The 24,770-nt window shown below is 37.5% G+C and overlaps 3 protein-coding genes across 3 annotated transcripts; 1 reads left to right on the top strand and 2 right to left on the bottom strand.

Annotated features, from left to right (window-relative positions):
- Positions 1–229: 229 nt before the first annotated feature.
- On the bottom strand, positions 230–6,366 carry LOC141440964 (sperm flagellar protein 2-like). Its single transcript, XM_074105559.1, has 2 exons — positions 3,004–6,366; positions 230–2,917 (listed from the first exon to the last, which is right to left on the bottom strand). Exons 1-2 carry the CDS (start codon positions 6,297–6,299, stop codon positions 859–861), a joined length of 5,355 nt encoding a protein of 1,784 aa, XP_073961660.1. The 5' UTR covers positions 6,300–6,366; the 3' UTR covers positions 230–858.
- A 315-nt stretch (positions 6,367–6,681) lies between these two features.
- Positions 6,682–8,590, top strand: LOC141440760 (uncharacterized). The gene has a single exon (XM_074105308.1). It carries the CDS (start codon positions 6,937–6,939, stop codon positions 7,396–7,398), a length of 462 nt encoding a protein of 153 aa, XP_073961409.1. The 5' UTR covers positions 6,682–6,936; the 3' UTR covers positions 7,399–8,590.
- A 1,522-nt stretch (positions 8,591–10,112) lies between these two features.
- On the bottom strand, positions 10,113–21,732 carry LOC141440794 (PAT complex subunit CCDC47). The gene is made up of 11 exons (XM_074105339.1): positions 21,591–21,732; positions 20,390–20,553; positions 19,879–19,982; positions 18,280–18,384; positions 16,946–17,120; positions 16,246–16,379; positions 14,821–14,979; positions 14,142–14,332; positions 13,381–13,534; positions 12,438–12,572; positions 10,113–11,311 (listed from the first exon to the last, which is right to left on the bottom strand). The coding sequence occupies exons 2-11, from the start codon at positions 20,544–20,546 to the stop codon at positions 11,207–11,209; spliced, it is 1,419 nt and encodes a 472-aa protein (XP_073961440.1). The 5' UTR covers positions 20,547–20,553; positions 21,591–21,732; the 3' UTR covers positions 10,113–11,206.
- Between the last annotated feature and the right edge of the window lie 3,038 nt (positions 21,733–24,770).

The raw sequence follows: 24,770 nt of genomic DNA, 5'->3' as shown, positions 1-24,770 counted from the left end.
TTATAATACTTATAAAGTGTGAGAAGCTAAATAAAACATTTCACTCAACTCGTTTTTCAAACAATCAACATAATCGTTGTGACTTTAGGGTCTCCCCACGCGTCTATCGACCTATTGATAGATGTGAGGAGAACCTTAGCCACTTCTTCAAGTGTTACATGCAATATATAGGTAATAATAAACGCCATTCACGTGTTGGTAGCCATTTAATTCATAAAAATCTACCCACTAAACGCAAAAACACGAATGTAAATTGGAAATAATTAGAACATTAAATGTATAGGTGGCATGTAACTAGGTATATCTTTCAAATTCAATAGGTAGTCCAAATCCATAATTTCCCAATGTATACATAACTAAGGGAGGTCTATAGTATGTTAATCAGACACAATAAACATTAATACACGATTAACTCGACTGGGTTTCTGTGTATACTCACCCAATTTTAGTACTTATATACCTTTCGCCGCCTAACTTTGCCTAAAAGTTCATTGCCACGACTAGTACCACAAAAAATATAAAGGTATAATTCCAATAATTGAATAGGCACTATACCGCTAAGCGATTCGAACACAATCCGGAAGTAACGTAAAGACGTCGCATAAAAAAATTATCTCAAAAATGCGTCAAAACTGAGTTAAGTAATGAACTTTTAGGCAGATTTATTGGCGCGTGGTATAGTAGTGTGTACTTTGGCATTGGTATTTATGTAGCACCGATATTAGGTAGGTACCACCAACATAAAAGGGTGTTACAAACTAAAATGGTACCAATAACTTACAATCAAATAAATTTCAGTATTACCAACAGATCAGTTCTCTGCCAAGAACTCAGTTTACTTTATTAATAATGTAAAAGTTATGGAATAATTTTTTGTACCTCTTCAGCCAAATTAAGTGCTGTGAATTTTTTAACCTTGTGCAATAGCTTACAAACGTTGGGTTCCGTCACAAAATGGCATACGTATATGTCACCACTGTCCGTCTCCAACGCCAGTCGCTTCATGACTTCCTCGACTTGTTCTACGTAAGGTGTGACTCTCTCTTCTGGCAGCAGCTGGAACTGCCAAGGTAAGCAGATTCTTAGAACCTTCCAGATAACCTGTTGGCTCACGGCATACGCCAGATTAGGGTCCTCCCGTGGTGAGTCGCTCTTGTGCTCCTCCTCTACTGCTTCTTTCTCGTCTGGCTTTTGTTCCACCTCGTCGGCCGCACAAGGCTGACAAATAAACGTAGTCTTCACATCAGCCGCCGATTGTGTCGTCTTACTTTTGCTAGCAAGTAACAAACTCTTTTGTTTTACCAAACGAGCGCTCTGCGATTCAGAATCAGTCTCACCGACCTTTTTGGACTTCGCTGGTGGCTTTTCTTTACCTTTTCCTTTACCTGGTTTCTTCTCCTCAACTGGAGGAATGTATTCTAATTCTATAACGGTTGTTCCTTCGCATGTATCGACTACGCTGTTGATGACCTTATCTAGGAACTGCTGGGTGCACTTAAGCGCGCAGGCGAGACAGTCGTCGCGATACTTTTTTTCTTTCATCATTTTGCAAACCACTTCTTGGCATTCGTCGATAGATGAACAAGTTTTTTTGCCGATTGCCATAGATAGTGCTGAAGTAAATCCCTCTATGGGATCGGGATTTTTGCAGAAAGCTAAAAGAAACGCGGAATAATTCATCATGTTCTCTGATGTTTCATACAGCTCAAACAAAAAGTGCTTAATAAGATTTTTTCTCAGTTGTGCACATGGGTCTTCTATGTCAAAATCCTGCTCGAACCAAAGTTCCTCTTTAATGAAGTCGTCTCTACTGATAAGCTCTGTCGAGTTTTGGTCGATGCAGCGGAAATCGTGGCGAACTTGGAGGAGCTCGTCAACTGTTGGATATCTGATATTCAAACAGTAGATCAAGAAATCCCTCCAATCAATGTACGCAGTTTCACCGAATAAGAGGAACACCAATTTGGACACTAATTCAGGATTCACTCGCTTCCAAGCTTCTGGCACGAGGGAGCCTTCACATGTTTCTTTACCGAAAAAAATAAAATCTTGTAAAAGGTAAATAAATGACTGTTGTAAAGTGATTCCAGTTGGAGCAACGATTTTGAACTGTGTCCTCAGACGTGCTAATTGACTAACTTTGAATTCCACATCAGTCACGTAATCGTCAACTTTGAGTAAGCCAGAGGGCGGTGCAGGTGGCGGGAACTGAAGTAGATTAGGATCTATTATGAATGAATCATGCTCTAGGATAAGACTTTCTGTGATTTTGCGTCCATTCTCAACCGCTAATTGAATATACTTGCATAATCGATCAACAGACTTGATTTCATTCAAATAATAATTATTTATGTCATTTTGCACTTCCATAAACGTTCTGTAAATGTAATCATTAAATAACTTCATGTCACGGTAGCACTTATACTGAAGGGCGAGTATACGCTGACAGGCTCTAAACATCTCCCCGTTAATACCCATTGTCCATTCTTCAATACATTTTAGAGCATTTTGCTTGAAAACCTCCTCTGAAGATATCGATTCTTCCGAAGCGTTGTCTTCCTTTTTCTTAGCTAAAGGAGCCAGTTTAGCATACTCGGTATACTCGCGACTAATAAGCGTGCGATAGGAATCGTTAGTCTCTTTAATTAGTTTTAAAGCAAATTTTACGTTGTTTTCTATGATTAAATTAAATGGGTTGTTGCTATAGTCTATTTCAATGTCTTTTAGTTGCAGCTCTAAGAATGCTGATTTTAATTGCCTGAAAACTTTATCTTCTCCTCCTTTCTTACTGCCCGAAGTTTCATCTGTATCTCTGTATATTTTTGTCAAATCTTTACATGACAATCTATCATTCGGTGGTAGACGCTTCAACTGAGCATAGTAAAAGTCGTGAAATGCTTGAAAGGTTAAAACTGACCTACAAAATAAAAACATTATAGAGCAAAAGCTTAATACAATATGTGCAAGTGTTAAAGTTACTTCTAAAACATATTATAAGGTTACCTGTTTAATTCAGCCTGCATGCATGAAATGTATGTATTAACCATGGAAGTCAGTTCTTCCATTGCCCAATTTTCCATTATAAGTGATTGCCTTTGTCGTTCCGCGTGTAATTTCCTTTCATCGCAAATATGATAAAGCTTATTCTGCAACTCTTTTACTCTACAATGCCATTCATTTTTAGTTATATTAACGTCTCTCCAATCATTTTCGAACTCATTGTAGTCCCTCTGAAATTTACTTACTAAATCTTGTTTGTGCGAAGGCAGAGTAATAATTTGTTCCATTTTATCTTTTATGAATCGAGCATAGGGTACCAAACAATTTAACTGGAGGCGTATTGCAAATAATAGCTGCTTCATATCATTAATATATATTTTCTCCAATTGCTCCCAACAAGTGGCTAGTGCTACACCAACGAAGTCGATGATGGGTATTTCTGCATAATCCCAGTCCTCCTCACCGGCTAAAACCTTTGCTTCCTCATAACTATCAAAAGATTTATCATCTTCTTCAACAGGTGGTTCACATTCAATTAAAGTGTCATCTACCATCATATCTGTAGAAGAAACAGCTTTAACCGTTTCTAAAGTGATTGAAAGTTTACTCATTTTAGATCCCTGTCCTAATCTTTCCCTTGATTTGGCATTGGAGACATCCGATTTTACGATCTTTGTTTTCATTCTTTTGTCATCGGAAGATGGAAAATCAAGAGCACTTAAAACGTTTTCACCAAACAAGGTATCCGATGACTTAAGTGGCATTAAATAATCACCAATGATATATTTGCAAATTTGCGCTAAGAACTCTTTTTCGATAACTTCGTAATACATACTGTAATTAATTCCTAGAATAGCGTAAAATCTATCAATGAGTTCAGAATTTTCTTCGTTTAAGTCCCAAATTACCAACTCTTGCAATATATCTTCTGTTTCTTTTAATTGTATGTAACAAGTAAAGTAACTCTCAAAAGGCTTTTGAATTTTTTTTTTATGAGGATCGATAACCAATTTAGATATCCGGATCTCTTTATGTGGATCTTTTTCCTTTTTTCTATGTTTGGCAATGCTTTCCTCTAAGTAAATTTCATCTCTATCATCTAGATTTTCTTCGTTCGGTGGTGGCCGGCCAGAAAATGTTTCTTCAAGTATTTGTGCTTCACGGTAAGAATTTGGGTAATTTACTATCACAAATCCTTTGATATCATCCTGATCTTTGATGTATTCCACTATCATTGCTGCCAGTAAATAGTCAGATAAAGAATCTCCAATACTTAAAATTTCATAGGCATATTTTCCTAGATCAGCCGCCGGTGACAGTTTTATATCCTCCTCTGGGATTGTCTTTGGAGTTTGTGTTTGTTTAGTATTGGCTGCCAAGGGGCCAGTAACAGGAGCAACATTGGCATCACTACTTTTACTAGTACTTTCGTCTTCAGTTTTTATTAACCTAATAAGCTCTCTATCTGGCTCCTCTTGAGCGGCTGCAATAAATTTATCAAATGAGAGTTCTATTTCAGTGCAGCCAACCATTTCTGTCTTGAATTGTTTCAGGCAAAAATTTATTGCTGCTTCGAGTCTAACAACGTGAATTTTCTGTAAATTCAGAAGTATTTGCATAGCAGAAGTGATCGACTTATCAGGAAGATTCCGTAGCAGAGCCTTCGCTGAAAAATCTGGCAAATCGGCAGGAGGCCTTGGCGGGGGGTAAGGGTACTTTATTTCTAATAAAGTGTAAACAACGTGGCCTAACACGCGCATTCCAATATATTCATATTTGCGTTCCTCAGACTCTGGCTCAAAATTGGGTATCAATCCCTCTAAAGCCCAAGGACCAGTGTATGTGTGATATTCTAGGAATTCACTGTCATTCATTGCTTCTTGTCTGTCCAACTCAAGTCTTATTATTTCTTCCTCTTCTAGACATACTTCCTCCTCAAATCCAGGTTCTTTAAGAAGATCTTCCGTTGGTGTCAAAATTTCAAAAATAGGTTGTTTTTTAAAATACAATGATTTCCACTCGTGTATGTAGTGCTCAGGAATTTCATCTCCAATTAATCTTTTATAATATGCGTACCTTGTTGCATAGTCTACGATTGACAGCATAGTTTCGTAACATATTTCGTAATAATGCTGCCGTTTCCTTTTCATCTTTTCTGCGTAAAGTTTCTTGTGTAGCATTATTTGCCTTTGTTTCTCAAAATCTAGTTCAACAACTTCTAATTGGATTTGTTCCTTAACATTATCCAGATACTGGTTAAATTGTTGCTCCCGTTGTTCTGCAAACTCTTTTTGAGCATGAACTCTGTTTCTGAACAAATTTCGCGCTTGTTGCTTAGTTTCCATAATTTGAGTACACATCTGTTTCTCGAATTGGGACAGTTTCATGACTTTTTTAGCAAGATCAGTATCCAGTTTGGTTTCTTCTTCATTTACTGACATGTCCCAAAGTGAGCCACTAAGCACATTTCGCATTTGTTTTTGAAATTCTTCAGAATCAGACTTCTTATTAATTTTGGTATAAAGGTTATCCATGTAATTTTGAGCCCATTCAGAGCCTATGAGGGTTCTCCTTCTCTCAGCGACGTTCAAATCCAAGTCAAGAAGTTCTTGATAAGTATAGTTTTTAGATTTGCAAGGATATCTCTGTGAAAAAATTTCCATATCCTTTTTGTCCTTGTCAGGCATTTTTTTAGATTTTGGAGCTTTGTATTGCATCGGTGTCTTTGTTTCTTCAATTTTTTGTAGGATCTTCGAATACTTATGTCGTATGTAATCGTACGTGTCTTTCACTTGCTCCGTTTTCTTCCTCTGCCATTCGATAAAATGCTGTTCATTGAGCAAAGGTTTCGACAAATGCACCACGGCAGGATCTTCCTCTTCGTCAATCTTCTGAACTTGAAATCTTTGTCCCATTTTAGATACCAAACTGGAAACGTTCTTTCGTTCCCGCTTGATAAAATCGATACGATCCTTTTTGTCTAAGTGAAGGAATAATTGATAGAAGAGCCTCAACAAGACTGTGCCCTTGCCATCCATCACGCCATCTAAATCAGTGTCGGTCATATTGATTTCTAGTTCACGAAGCCATTCCTTTAAATATTTCCAGTTGCTTTTGACGTCTTCTATGCTATCACTGATTCTAATTAAAAAATATTTTTCTTCGTTGATGACGTAGTAACTGAGGAGAACGCTGGCTACAATATGTCCATTCCGCATTATTCGACCGAAGCTATCGGCGTCCCATGTAATTGGCTTTTGCAGTCTCTCCGTCAGCCACTCCTTGAGTATCTCAGCCATTTTTTTAATTGTATAATAGAAACATGAATGTATAAATCAATTACCTTGTATTTTGTTTGACAGCGATATGACTAGGTTTTTTTATGTCAACCTATAGGTACTAATTTGGTACTAATACTCTTTGATGTCAACTAAGCTGACATTAAAATGATCTGTCTAATTAATAAACCTTTTTTCGGTTAAATTCATCGACATCTATGTGCCGTAAGGTTTTTCTCTATCTTAATACAAATTATGAATTCAGTAATTGGCGCTTTCTGAAGTACGTTCAGTTTAATTTCCCTAAATTTCAAAATGAGTCGGAAATGCGAAAATGTTTTTTTTTCAGTGGTAACACTAAATAAGTAGTGATAAAATAAATAAAAAAAAACAACGAAACTGACGCTTGCAACATTGTGTACTAATTGTCATTTACTCGTTATTTATTATGACTTTTTTGTGATGTTTATTTTCGCAAGATTTTCGCTGTATATTCCATAACATTGATACGGATTTAAAAGTCAGCATGAAATGCAACGAGTTTGACAAAAGTGTATGTTAGAGTGTTGAACTCGAATCACGAGATACAAGTAACCTTGTCATCAACAGCCTTGGTAATCAATCGCTGCGTCGTTGGTTGCTGAAACCTCGCCGCCACATGAATCTGGATAATTTGGACAAAGCGCTGCACGATTTGGGCATGTTGAGCGCGATAACGGAGGCGCGGCGGGACTACCTGCACGAGGCCAAATCTAATTACGGCATGATGCGACTTAACACGCGTTACGTCTCCAACGTCACCGTGGGCTACTGCATGAAGCGGGTGACGAATAAGAACAGGCTGTGTCCGTACGTGTTACCGATGCGGCATAGAACCAAGAGCGAGAATTCTGACGCGATCGCTAGCGATATGGCGGAGAGCGGGCGCGACTACTTGAATACCTTGCTGGAGCCATCTACGAGCGGATGCGGAAAGGACTTGTTCGACGTCAAAAGCACAGCCAAGCGCTGCCAGTCGCTCGAGAACCTTAACCTCTCCATAGAACCTCAATCCAGCTCTGACACCCCTGATATGGATGGAGTCTCCACTCGCATTCAGAAGCTGCAAGTTGATGAATGACAATGAATGTCCCAACTGTATAGTAGTGTGGTGACACCACTTATTTATAGCATAAACTAAGCTGGAGTGACCGCGGGTAGCTAATAGTATTTAGTATGAAGTGATCTAAGTATGGATGTTGGTATTGTCGGTGTATTCATATGAATGATGGCATGGACTAGTAGTGTGTTGTATGTTGATGTTCCTAGCATTTCCTTGGTGTAATTTAATTTAGTATGCCTCAGTGAGTTAATTATTAAGAAAGTCTGTTCAAGTTCTCTCTCCTAAGCATTTAACTAAATTTGCTCAAATTATTGGAATGGGTACAAATTTTAGGAATACAAAATAAAATTTATTTTGTATCCACTTTAGATAATTATTTGATAAAGTTATTCAAATTTGTTAAATTTGGGTGTTTGTCATAGTTTGTCTTAACACAATGGTTACCTTAAAAAGTACTGCCTGTGAGAGTTAGAGTAGAACAAAATTTTATTTGTTCTTTCTAAGTCACAGATGCACTTTTCACTTGCATGCAGACACTTAAAAATAATCTGTATTTTTGTGTTTGATTTTAACAAGGTGTTTATTTTTGTTACGCTTATGTTGTAAAGTAAACATATTTTATTTATTTATGTTCTTTTGTAGTAATATAAAATCAGCAGGGACAGATTTGATTTAATAAATTTATATTGTGTAGCTCTTAGTTCTGATGTGGTCCCATCCTTAGTAATCTCAGTCATAAGTCATAAAATGTAATTCTGACTTTTGTTAGAAAGTAAAAGTGATATAATAATGACTCTATTGGTAACTAGGTAAGTAAATATACACTTATATACTTGCAGTAAGTCCAGTGTTTGCCTTGTTGCAAAAGTAAAGTAATGAGCCAGTGAATAATATAAAACTGAAATATTTTTGTGTGATTTTGTTTGTATTTTTATGGAATTCTGCCATTACATTTTTAACTTGTAAATCTTGTAGTGATGATAATATCAACTTAAATGGTTTTCTTTTCTGTGCAAGTTATTAAATGACTGTGTAGATCTCATTTAGTTACAAAATATTTTAAAAATAAGTAGCACTTAGGCATAGATTAATTTTTTAATATTTTCTAGCATTATTAAATCTTACCACGGTTTGCTTTTGTGACTTAGAAATAGTTAACTTTGTTAACAAATTTTGTTATTTTTTTCGTATTTCAAATAAATATTGCTTTAAATAATTCCTGGTTGATCATTATGATGTTTTTACCCATTTTCACTATCGTTACATTACATAGAGTATGTACACTATTACGAGTTTACTGCCTTACTCTTACATGATCTATCATACTAACAGTGTAACTTTGGCCCCCTGTTTTACCATTCATTGATTAAATTTATTCAATGGTTAAATGTTGATGCCGTCTCTGTTTGTTTTGTTGGAATAGACGGAGACATCACATTTATCTGTCAAATAACATTAATCAATGGGTGGTAAAAACAGCCCCTTAATCATTTGTATGGAAATCGTCGCTAATGATTTATTTTAATAATTTTATGACAGGGCTGGATTTAGAGGTGTCGACTCATTGTCGACAGGTGGTCTACGAATTTCCTAGTAGTCAGTATGGCGGCGAGCAGCAGGTTATCACCGAGTGGTCCACTCGCCGTCCACGCGTGGCAACCTCGCGAGTGAGGCGATCCGGTGACGCTGAGTTGATGTAGTGAGCGCATACCCATACAAATCCATATGAAGAGTACTAACAAATCGAGGCGAGGCAGTGCTGGTGGGTTAGTATCAGATTGTCGTAAACGCAGCTGGTCACAGCATCAACTCGTCCTAAAATCATCTGGACGAAATTGCAACTTGGCTAAAAAGTAACTCGTCTTGGAAGCAAGTCGACAGAAATAATAGTCTGTTTAAAATATCTGTACTTACAAATAAAACACAACACAATTATCACACTTGTAGACCTTCCACCAAAACCATATTATATACATTGTGTTATTTTTGATTTCCGTTAACTTTAACGGAACAATCTACAGGTCTAATGAAGTTAATTTATCTAAGACACTACTAGTGGCCCAACTCTTACTGCTTAAAAGATAATTAATTATTAGCAGTAAAACAGTATGCTAGTAGTATTACAAGTAGCAGTAAATAGCGTAAAGGTCCTTAATTTATGACGTTTTTCAAGGTCCATAACTAATCCGTTTTTAATAAACTAATCTGTTTTTCAGCTTGAAAAAAGTTCGGATTTATCGAACCGATTTAAATGAATCGTGTGTAGAAATTACTACATGAACGTATATAATCAACTTTCACTTATATTTTTTTGCTTTTCCAAAGGCGCCATTATGTTACTCGATTCGCACACACGACGAGTTGCTTAGCGGGCGACCTACTATGTAGATCATTTGTTTAGGCGATCAACCTATTTCGACCACTCACATATACGTCGAATTGATCATAAGACAGTAGACAAAGTGATTTTCTGTCGAGTTACTTCATAGACGAGTTATTTTTTAGGGTACTTGCTATTTCGTCCAAATGATTTTACGATGAGTTGATGCTGTAGACCAGTTGCGTTTACGACCATCTGATACTAACCCCGCAGTTTTAGCGTGCCGTCCCTTCAAAGTAGCGCGTGAGAAAGAGTCGGCGCGCTCAAACCGCATGGTGTTACATGTATGTATTTGCATGTAATAATGCCACCAGTGTGTATATATTTTAGAAAGGTAAAACAAACACTGAAATAATGTAACTTAAATTCATTTAATCGAGCTCACTGAGTATGTAACACTTAGACGTAAATAAATAACAAAATGTATGTACTGTAAATAATATTGCATTCATTTGACACATCACATCATTTATACTCGGCGAGCACTTCGCAATATGTTAACCCAAATACTGTTTTGCCATTTACATATTTTTAACAAACTTCAAAAAAAGGAAGGAGTTTATTAACTGTTCAAACAAATTATACTTAGGAAACTAACTTATCAAAAGTGTAGACGATATTACATTAAACTTAAGCATGACCATAATATGACTTGGTTACGTAATCATAACAATATAATTAAATTATACGTGTTTTTTTTCGTTAACTTTAAAGGAACATTTCGAACAACAACCCTCAAATGAAGTTAATTTTTGCAAGACCGTAGAGTGGGCTCACTCATACAGTTTAAAAGATATCAAGAATAAAAATATTTAAAATACTTTATTACGCGCAGTAAAACAGTGTTTTTTAAAGTCTGTAAGTTATAAAATGTATTTAATTTACACCTATTTAGCAAAAGAATGTTAAAAACAAAGTTTTTTTTGTCTAATGTATCAATCACTTTCTTGTCTAGTTTGTTAATTTTATAATTTTATTCTTGTAAACATTTACCGGTAACATATCGATACACTCGTTGTACTTCACTACGCATTGCCATAAGACCGATAAGTGCGATTGAGTGCGCGATATGCTCCATTGTGCTCGCACTTTTTATTGCCCCGCGTGCAGCGACATCCTGCGCCAGGTATAATAGAACCAACTAGTTTGTCACAGAAACTCTTATTGCTCAGTTAAGTATAAGGACGCGTCAGGAATGATTAGGAACTGGGTTTTGCTGTTTATTATCGTGTCAGTAGAATAAAAAAAAAATCCAGTGGCAAATCAAGTTTGTATGAAGATATTCCGGTAGCACGCTATTTCAGTACAACCAGAATGTTAACGTCCTTCGGAACTCGTCAATTTTCTTCGGTTTTCCTGAAGATTCCAATGAGAAAGAAAAAGAAAACCGATCTTTTGTTTCGAGTTCCGAACGATATTAGGAAACTAGTTGAACTGTACAAGTTTTTACAGCGCCTTTACTTTCAACTGTTTCATTTTGGGAGTTTTGCGCTTCTGTTGGCGCTTCTGTTCTTTCAGTTCCCACCGACGCTGTTTCTCTGGGTCGTCCTCCTGAAATATAAATATTGTGAAGATTTACTTCAGGTTTGAAGGTAAAAAAGCCGCGGTAACCTAGCGGTTTGAAGCAGAGGATCGTTGGTTCAAACCCGGGAAAATCTGAGTTTTTGAGTGAATTTGCATTTTGTGTCCGAGTGATTTTAATTTCCATGAATATAAGTGTTTATTTCATTCTAACATGGATTTTTAAAACGTTAAAATAATCAAAAAAAAATCAAATTGCTATAATACATGTAGATATAAATATAACGGACTGCTAAAATAAAATAAAAAATCACAGATTACGTTTCTAAACGAAACGATTGAAATGACAATGGCACTTACTTGCAAAATGGCTAAAGGGAACGCTTAAAGCTTAAGTACAGTCAATCAAAAAAAAGACAGTGACACTTGTCAATTTTCCCGCAAAAACTTTTAATTTTTTTTTGTTTTCTGGAGTTCGAGATGACGCTTTTAGGGCTATTGTACACGAACTGTAGCCCATTTAATCAGCAATTTAATTTACATAACACTTTATTATGTAAATTAAATTGTAATTTGACGTAAAACACGTCAGCAATATTTAGATATAGAATATTCATAGTCCTGTGAATTTATTCAGTAACTAATAAATGAACCATAGAAATTCAGTTCTTAATTTCAGGTCGTGTATTGTGGTCGTGTGCATTGAAACAAAAGACTGTTCGTGTTGCAGGCAGAGTTGCCAGGTCTTTTTCGAATAAATACCGAACAGTGAGCAAAAAAAAAACGCTTCTAACGCAATGTCTTTTTCGAATAATACCGAACAGTGAGCAAAAATAAAACGCTTCCAACGCGCACGAAGTGGCAACATCGATTGTCAATTGCGTAAAATCTGACAGTTGAACCGTTTCTTAGGGAGAAAAAATTATCAGAAACAAAATACCTACCGAACCGCTCATACTTCGGTAATTTTTGTTATACCAAACACCGAAAACAGTGCTAAAATACCGAACGGTTCGGTAGAATACCTGACACCGAACACCTGGCAATACTAGTTGCAGGCCAAGGCCTGCAACAGCGTATTTTGAAGCTTGTTTTAAGGAACACAACATAAAGATAACATAGCACGTTTGGGAAAAGGTTTTATAACGCTACTTACGGCGAGTATGCGTTCTTTCTCCTGCTTGCGTTTCTCCTCGCGTCTCGCGGCGGCCTGTTCCTGGCGGGCCGCGTGCGCGCCGCGCAGCCACGCCTCCGCCACTTTCTGACGACGCTTCTCACACTTGCTGAGCGCCTGGACAAGCATTCACACAATAAACACCGACGAAACTCAAACAATATATATACTCAGAGGCACAAAATTTGGCTCACTCTATATTTCGACTTTTTTAGCATTAGAAAGAAGGTAGGCGATCTTGACGTGTATTTTTATTGAAAAATAAGTCACAGTAAATATATATCAATTACCAAGGATATAATTATCATTTACATGCTTTTGGTATCATAATAGGAACTTCTCGCTCATCTTCTTTTCGCCTCGTCTCGCCTAGCCACTGGAAAATCATTATGGATGACATCTGGCAGTCGGATCTACTGTGGATGTGACTGGGACAGAACCGGGCAAAGTTTCGTGAAAACGACAAGGCTTTTACTCAGCAATGTGGGCTGAGTTGATTGATTCATTCTTGTTATTTGTTATATGTAAAGGGCGGATGATGCATGCAATATGATGACGAAAGCATAAGATGGATAAGACTTTTATTAAATTTCGATTAATAATTTTGTATAAAAATGTATAGAAATTTGAGTGATGGTGATAATGTTCCTAATAATGGTGAAGTATCACTAGGAATACGCGACTTTTACATCTGCAGATGTAAAGAGGTCATTTTCCCTACATAAGTGGACAGTGAACTATAAAAGGAATTCACTGAAAATATGTAATATAGAAAAAAATACGATTATTTACTACAACAATAAAATTATCTAACTATTTTTCAATTATTTATATTCTCTTTTTTAAACCAATTGTGGTCATATCTATGTTACGTATATCGTTCGACATGATTTTGAGGTAAATTGCGGCCATTGGTTATATGTACCTCCTTGCTGAGGCGGGTGCGCTTGATCTTCTCCAGTAAGTAGAAGACCAGCAGCAGCAGCGGGCGCACCTCGGCGCCGCCGCCGTCGGGGCCCAGCGCCAGCGACACCAGCACCACCCGCTCAGTGTCCGGGGGCTTCGTGCCCGCCGTCTCCCTGCACAACAAAGGTACCCATTACACCGTATCATACCATGGCCGTATTAGCAACGTGTCACGCAATTATATATTCTTTGTATCGAAAAGTATGAGACCAGTAGCCGTTACCCGCGACTCCGTCCGCGCAGAATTCGTTTGTCGCTATCCCGTGGGAATTATACAATTTTCCGGGGGAAAACTATCGGGACTCAAACTATCTGTATACCGAATTTCATCTAAATCGGTTCGGTGGTTTAGACGTGATGGACAAACCAATAAACAAACAAACAGACTTACAAACTTTCGCATTTATAATATTAGTGAGACTAGCACGTTCCTTAACCAACCGTCGCCGTCGCGTGTCATGTACCTATGTTCCTATTACGGTCATGCCATGATACGGTGTAGTGGGTAGAGACCTTAACAATAAGATAAGTAAGCCTAAAAACGAAAAAATAAAGGTTTTTTTTTAATAACCTAAATTTTCGAATACACCTTCATGTAGGCGTTCTAAAAGACTCAAGTCTCATAGAATCTCGTGTCCCTGGTCAAAAAACAGTTTTTCGTTTAGGCAAACAAAATCACGGGCAAAAGCTAGTACAGCTATAAATGTATTGTATACTCACTCCATCTGCTTGGGCCCGGCATACTTGTCCGATATGTGTATGTACTGTATGTATTCGTGGTACTGGTGCAAGGCGGCGGTGACGCGCGCGTCCAAGATGGCCGCCGTGGCCTCGCCGCACTCCGACAGGACGGACAGCGCCGCCGGCAGCCCGTGCTTGTCGCCCGGCCGCCGCTCCGGGCAGAACACGCTCTGCGGAAACAGCCAGGTGTTAGAGCCCGTTCTCATTTGTCGGGTGTCGATTCCGTTTCATATCGGATGTCGGTTTCTATAGAAAATCCGTGTCGGACAAGTGAATAGCTTTATAAAATGTTCTGCCACTGGAACGTACATACAATTAAAATCCGAACCTGACATCCAACAGGTGGAGTCGAACGACGAAAAGTCGCGGTCGCCTTGCCCCTATTTCACCAACGTGACATATGTCTAGTGACAATCTATTATTACTATCTAAATTAATGACACTTATGCTGTGAAACAAGATTTATTTTTCCTAGTCGAGTCGACCTTTATTTGTAGATTTGTCGGCAAATCTTGACATGAGATTAAAGCTGCGTCAGGTTTGCGTTACAATTGTAGTATTTCGTGAACGTTTTCGTATAAAATTGGCTATTGCAGATTACTAAATTATTAAGGGCACAATTACAAGGGGTTAAATTTGTGTCCCATGCAGTACTCACCAGGTCCTGCATCTCCTTAGCCAGTTTGGTAGCGATCTTCTTCTGCGCGACGCACAGCACGAAGGGGTCGCTGTCGTCTTTGCCGAGCTCTACGCGCGCCAACAGCGAGTCCGGCGTCCGTCGCACCGACCCCAGTATCACGTGCACTAAGTCCTGGCGCTATAACATACAATAATACTAGAGTGCACCCGCAATTGAAATTCCGTGATTTTACAAAATTCCCTTGGGGATTCCCAAAATTTATATCGTGGTCTTCATTGAGGTTGTTAAGAACAGCTGTCCAAAATTTCAAGACTCTAAACTCAGCGGTTGAAATTTCAAAATTTTATCCCTATCCCGTGGGAATATCAGGATAAATAGTAGCCTATGTGTTATTCCAGACGTCCACCTACCTACAAAACAAATTTCATGACTCTGGACTTAGTCTTAGTAGTCGGTTGCGTGGGAATATCGGGATAAAAATTATCCTATGTTTTAATCCAGATTTTAAACTGACTTTTTGCCAAATTTCATCCAAATCCGTCCAGCTGTTTTAGCGGTAAGAAGTAACAAACATACACAACACTCAGAAACTTTCGCATTTATAATATTATATAGTAGGATAGGATTCGTGTGGAGGTGGAGGAACTGCATGAACACGCATATCTTGCATAAGCTTAGCTATCATAAGGTCGCGGGTGACAAAGAAATTCTTTTAGTTCATTAGGATAGGACTGTTATCTTATTCTCTCCCAGGTGCCGCTGGAGGGACGAGGGCCTGAAAGTCTCTTTTGGATCTCCGGGTCGAACGCTGGCAAGAACTGACTCAAGATCGTAAAGAGTGGTGTAATCTGGTGTTGGAGGTCAAGACCCACTTTGGGTCACTGGGCCCTGATAGTAAGTACTAAGTATTCTGTCCCAGTATTGAGCAAAGGCCTTCCCCGATACTTCCACTGCTCTCTGTCCATTATACAAGGATAACACACTATAAGGATTAGTTAAAAATGAAATACAATAAATTGTACTCACTAAAACAAATCAACCTTTAATACATACACATACGGACCGATTGTGCGGTCTGGAGTAAAAAAAAAACTGAGGCCGTATTGCCTAACATTTCTGACGCTCGCCATCGCAATCAAATGACAGTTTGTTGTATGCGAAATCTGTCATTTGCGTCAGAAGCGTTAGGCAATACGGCCTCTGGTTTATGTTGAAACATTTAACCATTTTGACTTTTAATACTGTTGACAATCAATGCTGGGGCCCACTAAATCATTGCCACTCTTTCTGACCCATAAAAAACCGATTTAGTTTAGTACGGCTGCCTACTACTATGGTAGGGTAGGGTAGGTAGGAGAGTAGGGTAGGATCGGAGGCTAGAGAAATAAGGTAGAAACTAGATAAATAGGTAATTTTGAGTACCGCTGTCCCGCTCGCACGTACCTTGATAAGCTTGAGTGTGAGCAGCATGCCCTCGCAGCAGACGCGGCCGCTGCACCACATGGTGAAACAGTGTTCGGCCTCGCGCCGCCAGCCTCGCTCCTCCCCCACACTCACCACGTCGCTACCTGTCTCACCTGGAATACCACATTAAAATTTGTCCCACCGCCAGCGAACAAGAAGCAAATGGTTTTGGTATGAAATATTAGTCGCTCGGCAAATTTTCTAAAAAACACTCGCTTCTTGCTACTCGCCGGCGGTGCCTAACTAAACTAATATTACGATTGCAAAAGTAACTTTGTGGTTGTCTATTACCTCTTACGTATACATATATCGCAAACCAACCTCTACCTGTTTGTATTTTTTGTAACCTTCGTCTGCCCACCATTAACACTATAACTATCTTCAGCTTGTATTTAAAATACATAAGTAGATATTTGACTAATACATTTAAAGAAAGCTTTCGTACCTTGACGAGTTCGTACGTATCACTCGGTAGAACCCTGTTTCAGTCAGCATTAGCTGCACTTATCAAAAAAATCTTGATAATGGCAGCAGAGGCTCCCCTGCGACAAGGTTCTACACGAGTATCACGTTCGAACTTGTCAAGGCATAGTTAGGCACTGGGTGAATATCGCGAACGTTAGACAGACATTCTACAATGACCAGTACACCATCTGTTACATTAACAGTATCTACTCACCGACTAGAGTAAAATTATCATCCAACAGCGGCTTGTGCAGTTTGAGGAAGTTGGTGGCAATAGCGGTGTTCTTAGCGCGGCCGATAGCGTAAGCGAGCGCGTACGCAGCGAGCAGGCAGCAGAGGATGCCTTCCAGCCAGTACGCGTCCCAGCGCGGGCGCACCATTATAGGAACCTAGAGGAAATAAATTAAGTCTGGTTCGAAGGACCATAACGGTATTAAGGTGACTGGTTAGGTTTTATTATTCATTTACTAGCTTTTACCCGTTTCGCTATCGCGTACTATGCTTGTGTAGTGTACTACATGTACTTACTAAAATGAAATAGTTCCTGGCACTGTATTAGAATAAACTATATCCATCTCTTTTATGTTTTAGTACATGTAGTATGATTTCTTGAGAGCGAGTAATCGAACCGAAGTGCGTCAAAATACTCCCTATTACTCCGATTGCCTGACCGACCAAGAGCCAATCGAATTCAAATGGTGTGCACTTAGAAAATGATTCCATGACTGTATTAGTTCTAGATTCTATTATGTACTAGTGTACTAAAAAAAAAAAACGAACTACAGGTGAAAAACTTAAGTAAATGACTTGATGTATGTAGTAAAGGTGCGACCAAACCGCTGCTTAAAAAATGGTGATGGCACGGAATCGCAGTGACGCACCGTATTCTTACCGTTTTTATCGCATGCTCTCCACACCGCTGCTTAAAATACGGAATCGCAGTGACGTGCCGTATGCGCACCGTTTTTAACGCATGCTCTCCACACCGCTTCTTAAAATACGGAATCGCAGTGACGTGTCGTAAACTTCAGGTCTTTACCGAACAAAAGTCGTGACGTTTACGGCACGTCGCTGCGATTCCGCACCGTTTGCATATTTTAAGCAGCGGTGTGGAAAGCATGCAAAAAAAAACGGTGCGCATACGATGTGTCACTGCGATTCCGTATTTTAAGCAGCGGTGTGGAGAGCATGCGATAAAAACTGTGCGCATACGGAGCGTCACTGCGATTCCGTGCCGTCACAGTTTTTTAAGCAGCGGTTTGGTCGCACCTTTATGCACAGAACTGATATGAGGCTTAAACTTAAACTTGGACATGGTAACAATTACATAAACATGTCATATAGCAACCTATAATTTGCACAATTTTATTACTTGGGTGGGAGTGATTCCCCCATTTCTCATATCCACAAGTGCATATAAGAGAAGCTTGGTGCCCGCTTAAGGTTTTGGAATTTAATCCCTTAGTAAATCCCCCATAGGTGTCTTCTAATATCTACGTAGATACACAGATATGTTGCTAGATAGCAAGTAATTGACCATTTATTTACCTTAGAAATAGTAATTTTTGGCTGCTCAGTATTCCTGGGAACACTGTCTTGGAACCCTTCAAACTCCTCTGGGTCTTGAAAGTGCTCAAACTCATTATCTTCATCCTGAAAAAAATATATAAAAAAAAACATTTAATATATTATAGACTCATTGGTTGCAAGGGAATTTTATTACACATAAGCAGCTGAAGCTAGCAGGGTTGGAAATTATCCAGATAATTATGTTCATTGATAAGTTTATGGTTATTATCCAACAACATATAATAAAACAGTGTAACAGTTCTTAATTTCTGACTGTTTTTAAGTCCATAGGTAACTGTTTTTAATTAACACATACTTGTATTATGATTGGTTATTTGGAGTATTTTTGTATTTTTTATTTCAACTCCAAATTTGTTACTTTTACGGTCATCCCATAAAACCATCGAAAATAAAAACTGAGACATGGATGCACAGAAAAATCAAAAAAAGAGACCAGCGCTGGGAATCGAACCCAAGTCCTCAGCATTCCGTGCTGCATGCCATACCCCTACACTACCACTGGACAGGAGTAGGTACAGACACGAATTTCTCCTATGCACACATATCTCAGGTTGCTTTTTTTCTACTACGCTACTTAAGCAGCAGCACTAGCGACATCTATGTTTCACTCTCATCGAGAGACGTAACACCCTTTCGGAACTAACCGCTGACCCAGACGAGATGTCGCTACTAAGCAATCAAATTATAATTGGTTATTTGGAGTATTTTTTATTTCAACTCCAAATTTGTTAATGTGGTTTTTCTGTGCATCCATGTCTCAGTTTGTATTTTCGACATACTTTATCCTCAAAGTTTGTCAATAAAATTATACTTTGTTTCTTTTCTTTTGTACAATAAAGAGTTTACACACACACATACTTGTATTAGCAAAAGAAGGATAAAACAAGTGTTTCTATATGTAGTTTCTAACAATAAACTGAGCCATCTGCCAAAGTTAATGGAAATCGCCAAAGACACGGTGTATACCATTAAGTCACTATAACCAATTAGTATTCTGAACATTTCTTACTTAATAGATAATTTGCTTACTGAAGCAGTGGCTAGGCGTATTTAGTTATTTCTTTGTAATTGTAAGTCTTCCAGAGACAGCACATTATGCACTTATTAGTACTATGGTTAATTTATAGCAATACAATACAGTACAATACAATAACTCTTTATTGCACACCAACACATAGCAAGCAATTACAGAAAACAGGTATATACCCAGAGACTTTCTGAGGTAGCAATAGGTGGCCTTATTGCCTTATCGCTTAGCATTATAACTTTTGCATAATTATCTTTTATATTTATAACAAGTAAACTAAGTCAATTCTCATTGTGTTTTGTTTCTTTCCTTTTCTTCTTCTTTTTTACATTACTTTTATACTTTCAGTAGTCAGTGGTCCTTCAAATGCTGGAACAGTATTACCAAAAAATTGCTGAATTTTGACCCATCTTTTTGAGATACATATTATATTATATTTGAGATATTTTTTTTCTTGCCTTTTGCCTTATGAGAGCAATATATGACTGTTTTCCTTACTAACATTTTCTGTGTAGAAATGCTATATTTACCTCAACAATGATCTCATCCTCAGTCTCCACATCGGCTTCAAACTCTTGCGCGTTGGAAGGTGGCTTCGCTTTTTGTACGGGTTCTTTTTCTACTTCACCAAAATCTAAAAATGAAATTGCATCATTAGAAACAATGTGTACACAAAAACATGTCACATAACCAACAATGGTCAATGCTTCGTAACCAACAATGCCCGAGGCAAATTTTAGAGAAGCCGATGTCATGTCAGTGGTATATGACTAGGGAGCTACTCCGAGTGGATTGTCTCTAACGAGGGAAAACCGTCACACATCATTTAAACATTATTTGTTATTATCCAAATTCTTTGCATGACAAACAAAAATTAAAACTATCCTAAACTTAAAATAATTACAAAAAATAAAACTAAAATAAAACCTAAAACTAAAACAAATTACATACTCAGAGTAGCCCCCTTAGGCCAGGTCCCGAAGATGCTGGCTGCGTTTCCTCTTTGAATTAGTTAAGCTAATTCTAATCCCAGTTACTAACCCTTATCTTGAAAACCTTGGTCTCCTCCTGGGAGATCATCATCAGCATCAAACTGTTCAAACTCGGCAAAGTCATCATCCTCCAAATTGGAGTCTTCGTATGCTTGAGCAGCCAGCACTCCGAAGCACAACAGTGCTACAAACAACACCACTCGCATCCTGACCCTGAAACAAATAGTGTGTTAATTAATATTTCAATAAAATATTGTCACTACTTTTAAAAAGGTTGTCTCTCAAAACCAATAATTATCCTGAGTGAACTTTATATACTCTTAAAAAAAAGGCCCACATGAATTTTATGGGTGAAATGAAAATAGTAATAAATATATTTTTTTATAACATTCCTTGTCTAAAAATGGTCTTATCAAATACAACATAACACAGTACAAGTACATTTGATCGAATCAAATGTATTGAATTAAAAACGCAAACATATTTTTGATTTCATTTTACCGGTGAAATTCAAGTAGCCCTTATATTCTTTTGAGTAGTATAAATATTTTTCAAAGGTTAATTTTATTGACAGATTGCTTTGAGATACAAGACTTTTTTAATTAGCGACAATATTGTAACACTACACTTTACCTGCGGCTTCACCCAAGTGAACCATTAGGTCTAGTAGTGAAATTTTCAATTTTACTAAACCAACAATTACATTATGATCTTCATTTACATTGCATGAGGAATAAAAATAAGATCTAGTAGTTGTTATGCTATTCCTGAGATTGTACTGTCTACATACTAAATGTCATCCAAATATAATTTAGTTACATTTAAAATAGCAGGATTTACAAGTACAGAACTACGAAAATGAACCGTATCTCAAAGATCTCTTATCATAACCTTAATGTTAGGAATTTGCAGTGAGTCGCGAAAATAGATACCTACTCGGTGTTAAAGAGTTATAAAGCACGAAATAGATAATGGTGTTTATGTTCTTGATAAATATAGCTTCAAGAAATTCATACCAAAATCGTAAAGAATTTCTATATCTAACTTCACATCGTAAATTCTAAAGAAAACCGCTTTGAGTGCTGCAGTGAAATGTGAATAGCAATTGAGGCAATAATAAAGTCCCTATCCTTATAAAAATAAAAAAATTAGAACTAGAGCAGGGACATTGTAACCTGACTACGCATTTTTGAATATTATAGGCGTAAACTGCAACTGTTACGAAAGCAAATTAAACATAAATACATTACCCGTAAGTTTATACTCTTATTTTCATATAAGTCCACTTCATTTATTTAATTAAGCTAGTCGTAATTATAAAAATCTATACCAATTCTTCACGGTTTCAACATTCGAGTGAAGTTAGGCAAAGCACAAATTCGGTCAAGTGCGTGTCAAGTGTCACACTCTCATGAAGTTGGCGTTATTCAAACGTCAATGAGTCTGTTTGAGACCCAAAAAAAACAAGTGTTTCTCAAAGAGGGCTATCGCGTATGAATTCGCCACTAGAGAACAAAACGGGGACTTTGCAACACTGTGGCATGCTCAATATTTTTATGGTACGGATTTAAGGTGTATTAAATATGATTTTAATCTAAACTTTGTTTTCACGCCCGTAATAACAGACTGAAAGCCACACTTAAAAACCTCACGCAACAGTGCGCCATCTAGTGAGACAAAAAACGATAGCCCTCATTATGTGTATTCAAACGTTTTTTTCAACACACGTGTAGCGCCTGTACTACGAAGTGCAAAATTCGAAGTTCGTATCTTGCCGTCCCGCTGACGCTAATATTATTTCATACAAGAGTGACAGAAACGGTACGATAAGAAACTGTCACTTCCATATGGACCTTAAGCCGAGTTTAGACTTGCAAGAAAAAATCGTGCAAGTTGCATTACATTGCGTGGCCGTAAAGCCAACGAGTTTGTTGTGGTTAATGTTTATTGTTTTTTAATGAAACAACGTAACTGTTTAAAATTGTGTGAACTTCTATAATAAAAACATAATAAATAACGCTAATAAACGTACATGTAGGTATTTTTAGTCCATTTGTGTTCGAAATATCGAGAAACGTTCAAGATTAAAAATTATCGACTGATTTTAGTTATTTTTTTTTTATTAATTTAAATAATTTGAGTTTTATTGAGTAAAAAAGATATGGTGGTCCATTATAAGGGAACTTACCTACTCTATAACACTATTTTCATTGAAATCGTCACTAAATTCAAGAGGATAAAATTGTATAGCAAAGTAGTGTCTACTTGGTAGAAGTCGAATAAAGATTAAGCTAATTTTTCAATATATGTTTTCAATACAAGAAGATACCTAATTAATTAAGTAGTTTTGAACATTGTATTCAAAAAATTAACCGTACAATAGAGGATTTTCTGAATAATGCATTATGCATAATTCTACCGTCATCGACCGAGCTGAGGATTACGAGGCCGTCCACCGAGTAATCGGCCGTGAACTTTATTTATTCAAACTGATGTTATCTACGTCTCGCAGTCAATTCGTAAAGTACCTTCCCGTAAAAAAATTCTTACACTAGCACGTCATGCTACCTACTTATTTTTTTGCAGCCAGATCATTTTAAGATAAGAAATAGATGTGCTGTAAATTAGCTGTGAAGAAAACACGACCTAAGGGTAGGGCACGGAATAATAATAATATTCGGGTAAAATTTCACACGGTGCTGCTCGCCAGTTCCATTAGCTTGAACTTGGCTTGACACGCTACCGCGTGTCTAGATTTCATAGAAGCATAATACAATTTAATGTTTTAAGCTTTCGTGATTTTCACTTATAGTCAAAATACCACAAACCGGACTTATCACGCTAAAACACACGAGTAAATTTACCTCGACGTTTCATCCACATTACAGTGGCGTGGTCCTCACGAGTAGACAGTGTAGGGTGTCAAGTCTGCCTAGCCTAGCAGCAAAGTGATGGAGTGACAAACCGGCCAAGAGCGTGTCGCCCAACGCCAAAATAGGGTTCCGTAGCTATTACAAAAAAAACAAGTTTCTTCACGGCACTTACGTCCTTTTGTTGAGAAGCGCAGTTTTTCGGCAATAACTCAAAAACGGTATACCCGATCATGTTGAAACCAATTTTCGTTGAAAGTATTTATTAAGCGTTACCTATTTTCATATTTTGGCATATAAATAGCGGCTTTTACAAGACATATCTGTACTCCAAATTTCATTGATATACATCTTGTAGTTTTTACAAGAGTACTCCAAATTTCATTGATATACATCTTGTAGTTTTCGAGTAAAATGCCTGTGACATACGGACAGACAGACAGACAGACACAGAGTTGACGGAATTATAGGGTTCCGTTTTTGCCATTTTGGCTCCAGAACCCTAATAAAAATGATCAAGTGCGGGTAGTGCGAAGGACTCGCGCTGCTAGGCAAACTTGACACCCTATACTTCAGTCTAGGTACTCGTGACCACGGCCACTCGTAATGTGGTTGAAACGTCGAGGTAAATATTACTCGTGTGTTTTAGCACGATAAGTCCCGTTTGTGGTATTCTGACATATTAAAATTATCAGTAGAATGCAACGATGAAGAGTAGAAAACACATGAGGGCGCCACTACCTTCATAAATTTAAAATGTTTATTTATATATAGTGGAGCGTAACTTTGGTGCGGGTGACGTCATTATGACATAAAGTCACATAATATAAGATGTTTTTAAAACAAACTTACACTGCAATGATGTTAATAACTTTAATAAAAAAAAATGTGGTGATGTAAATTTAAAATACCATGCGAATAAAATATTTTACTGGGTTAGTAATCTAATTGTAACAAAAAATATTCGTTTTTATTTACATAAATTAATTTCACGTGTACACTCAGGGCAATATAACTCTCGAATCTCTCGCAAATTACAAATTGGCGTTGTACTTGGTCATAATCCTCATAACCGCACATGGAGCAAAATATTGTTGAAGGTCAAAACCATTCTTCATGTAGGTAGTAAATCATTTTTTTTTTGGATGGCAATGATTTTAAAAATAGTTCTTTGCGTAAAACTTCTAGCAATTCTAAATCCCAAAACCATACATAAAAATTGACTGTCGACACTGGCAGAATCATCAAGAAATTGATGGAGCCACTTTTCCTAAATTTGAATTGAATTGACTGCGTTCTATCTGACATTGATTATAATAAATAATATCAGTAAACTAAAGAGGTCTGGATAAAACCCAAAAACACTGTATTTAGCTTGACGTCATACCTGCGTCTGTCATTGGCACCAAAGGTAGGTACGCTCCCTAGTGATTAAACATGGCAACATGGCCGCTTTGTTAAATTTTACTGTTATCTGGTCTCTGTATGTGGTACATGTTTTTTTTTACATGAAACTGACCGCGATTGACCCCTTATCTCACCTGATGTTAAGTGCAGATG

This window comes from Choristoneura fumiferana, chromosome 23 (genome assembly GCF_025370935.1).
Source record: "Choristoneura fumiferana chromosome 23, NRCan_CFum_1, whole genome shotgun sequence".
In the NCBI taxonomy this organism is placed as follows: Eukaryota; Metazoa; Arthropoda; class Insecta; order Lepidoptera; family Tortricidae; genus Choristoneura; species Choristoneura fumiferana.
This window is presented reverse-complemented; position numbering and strand designations above follow the sequence as displayed.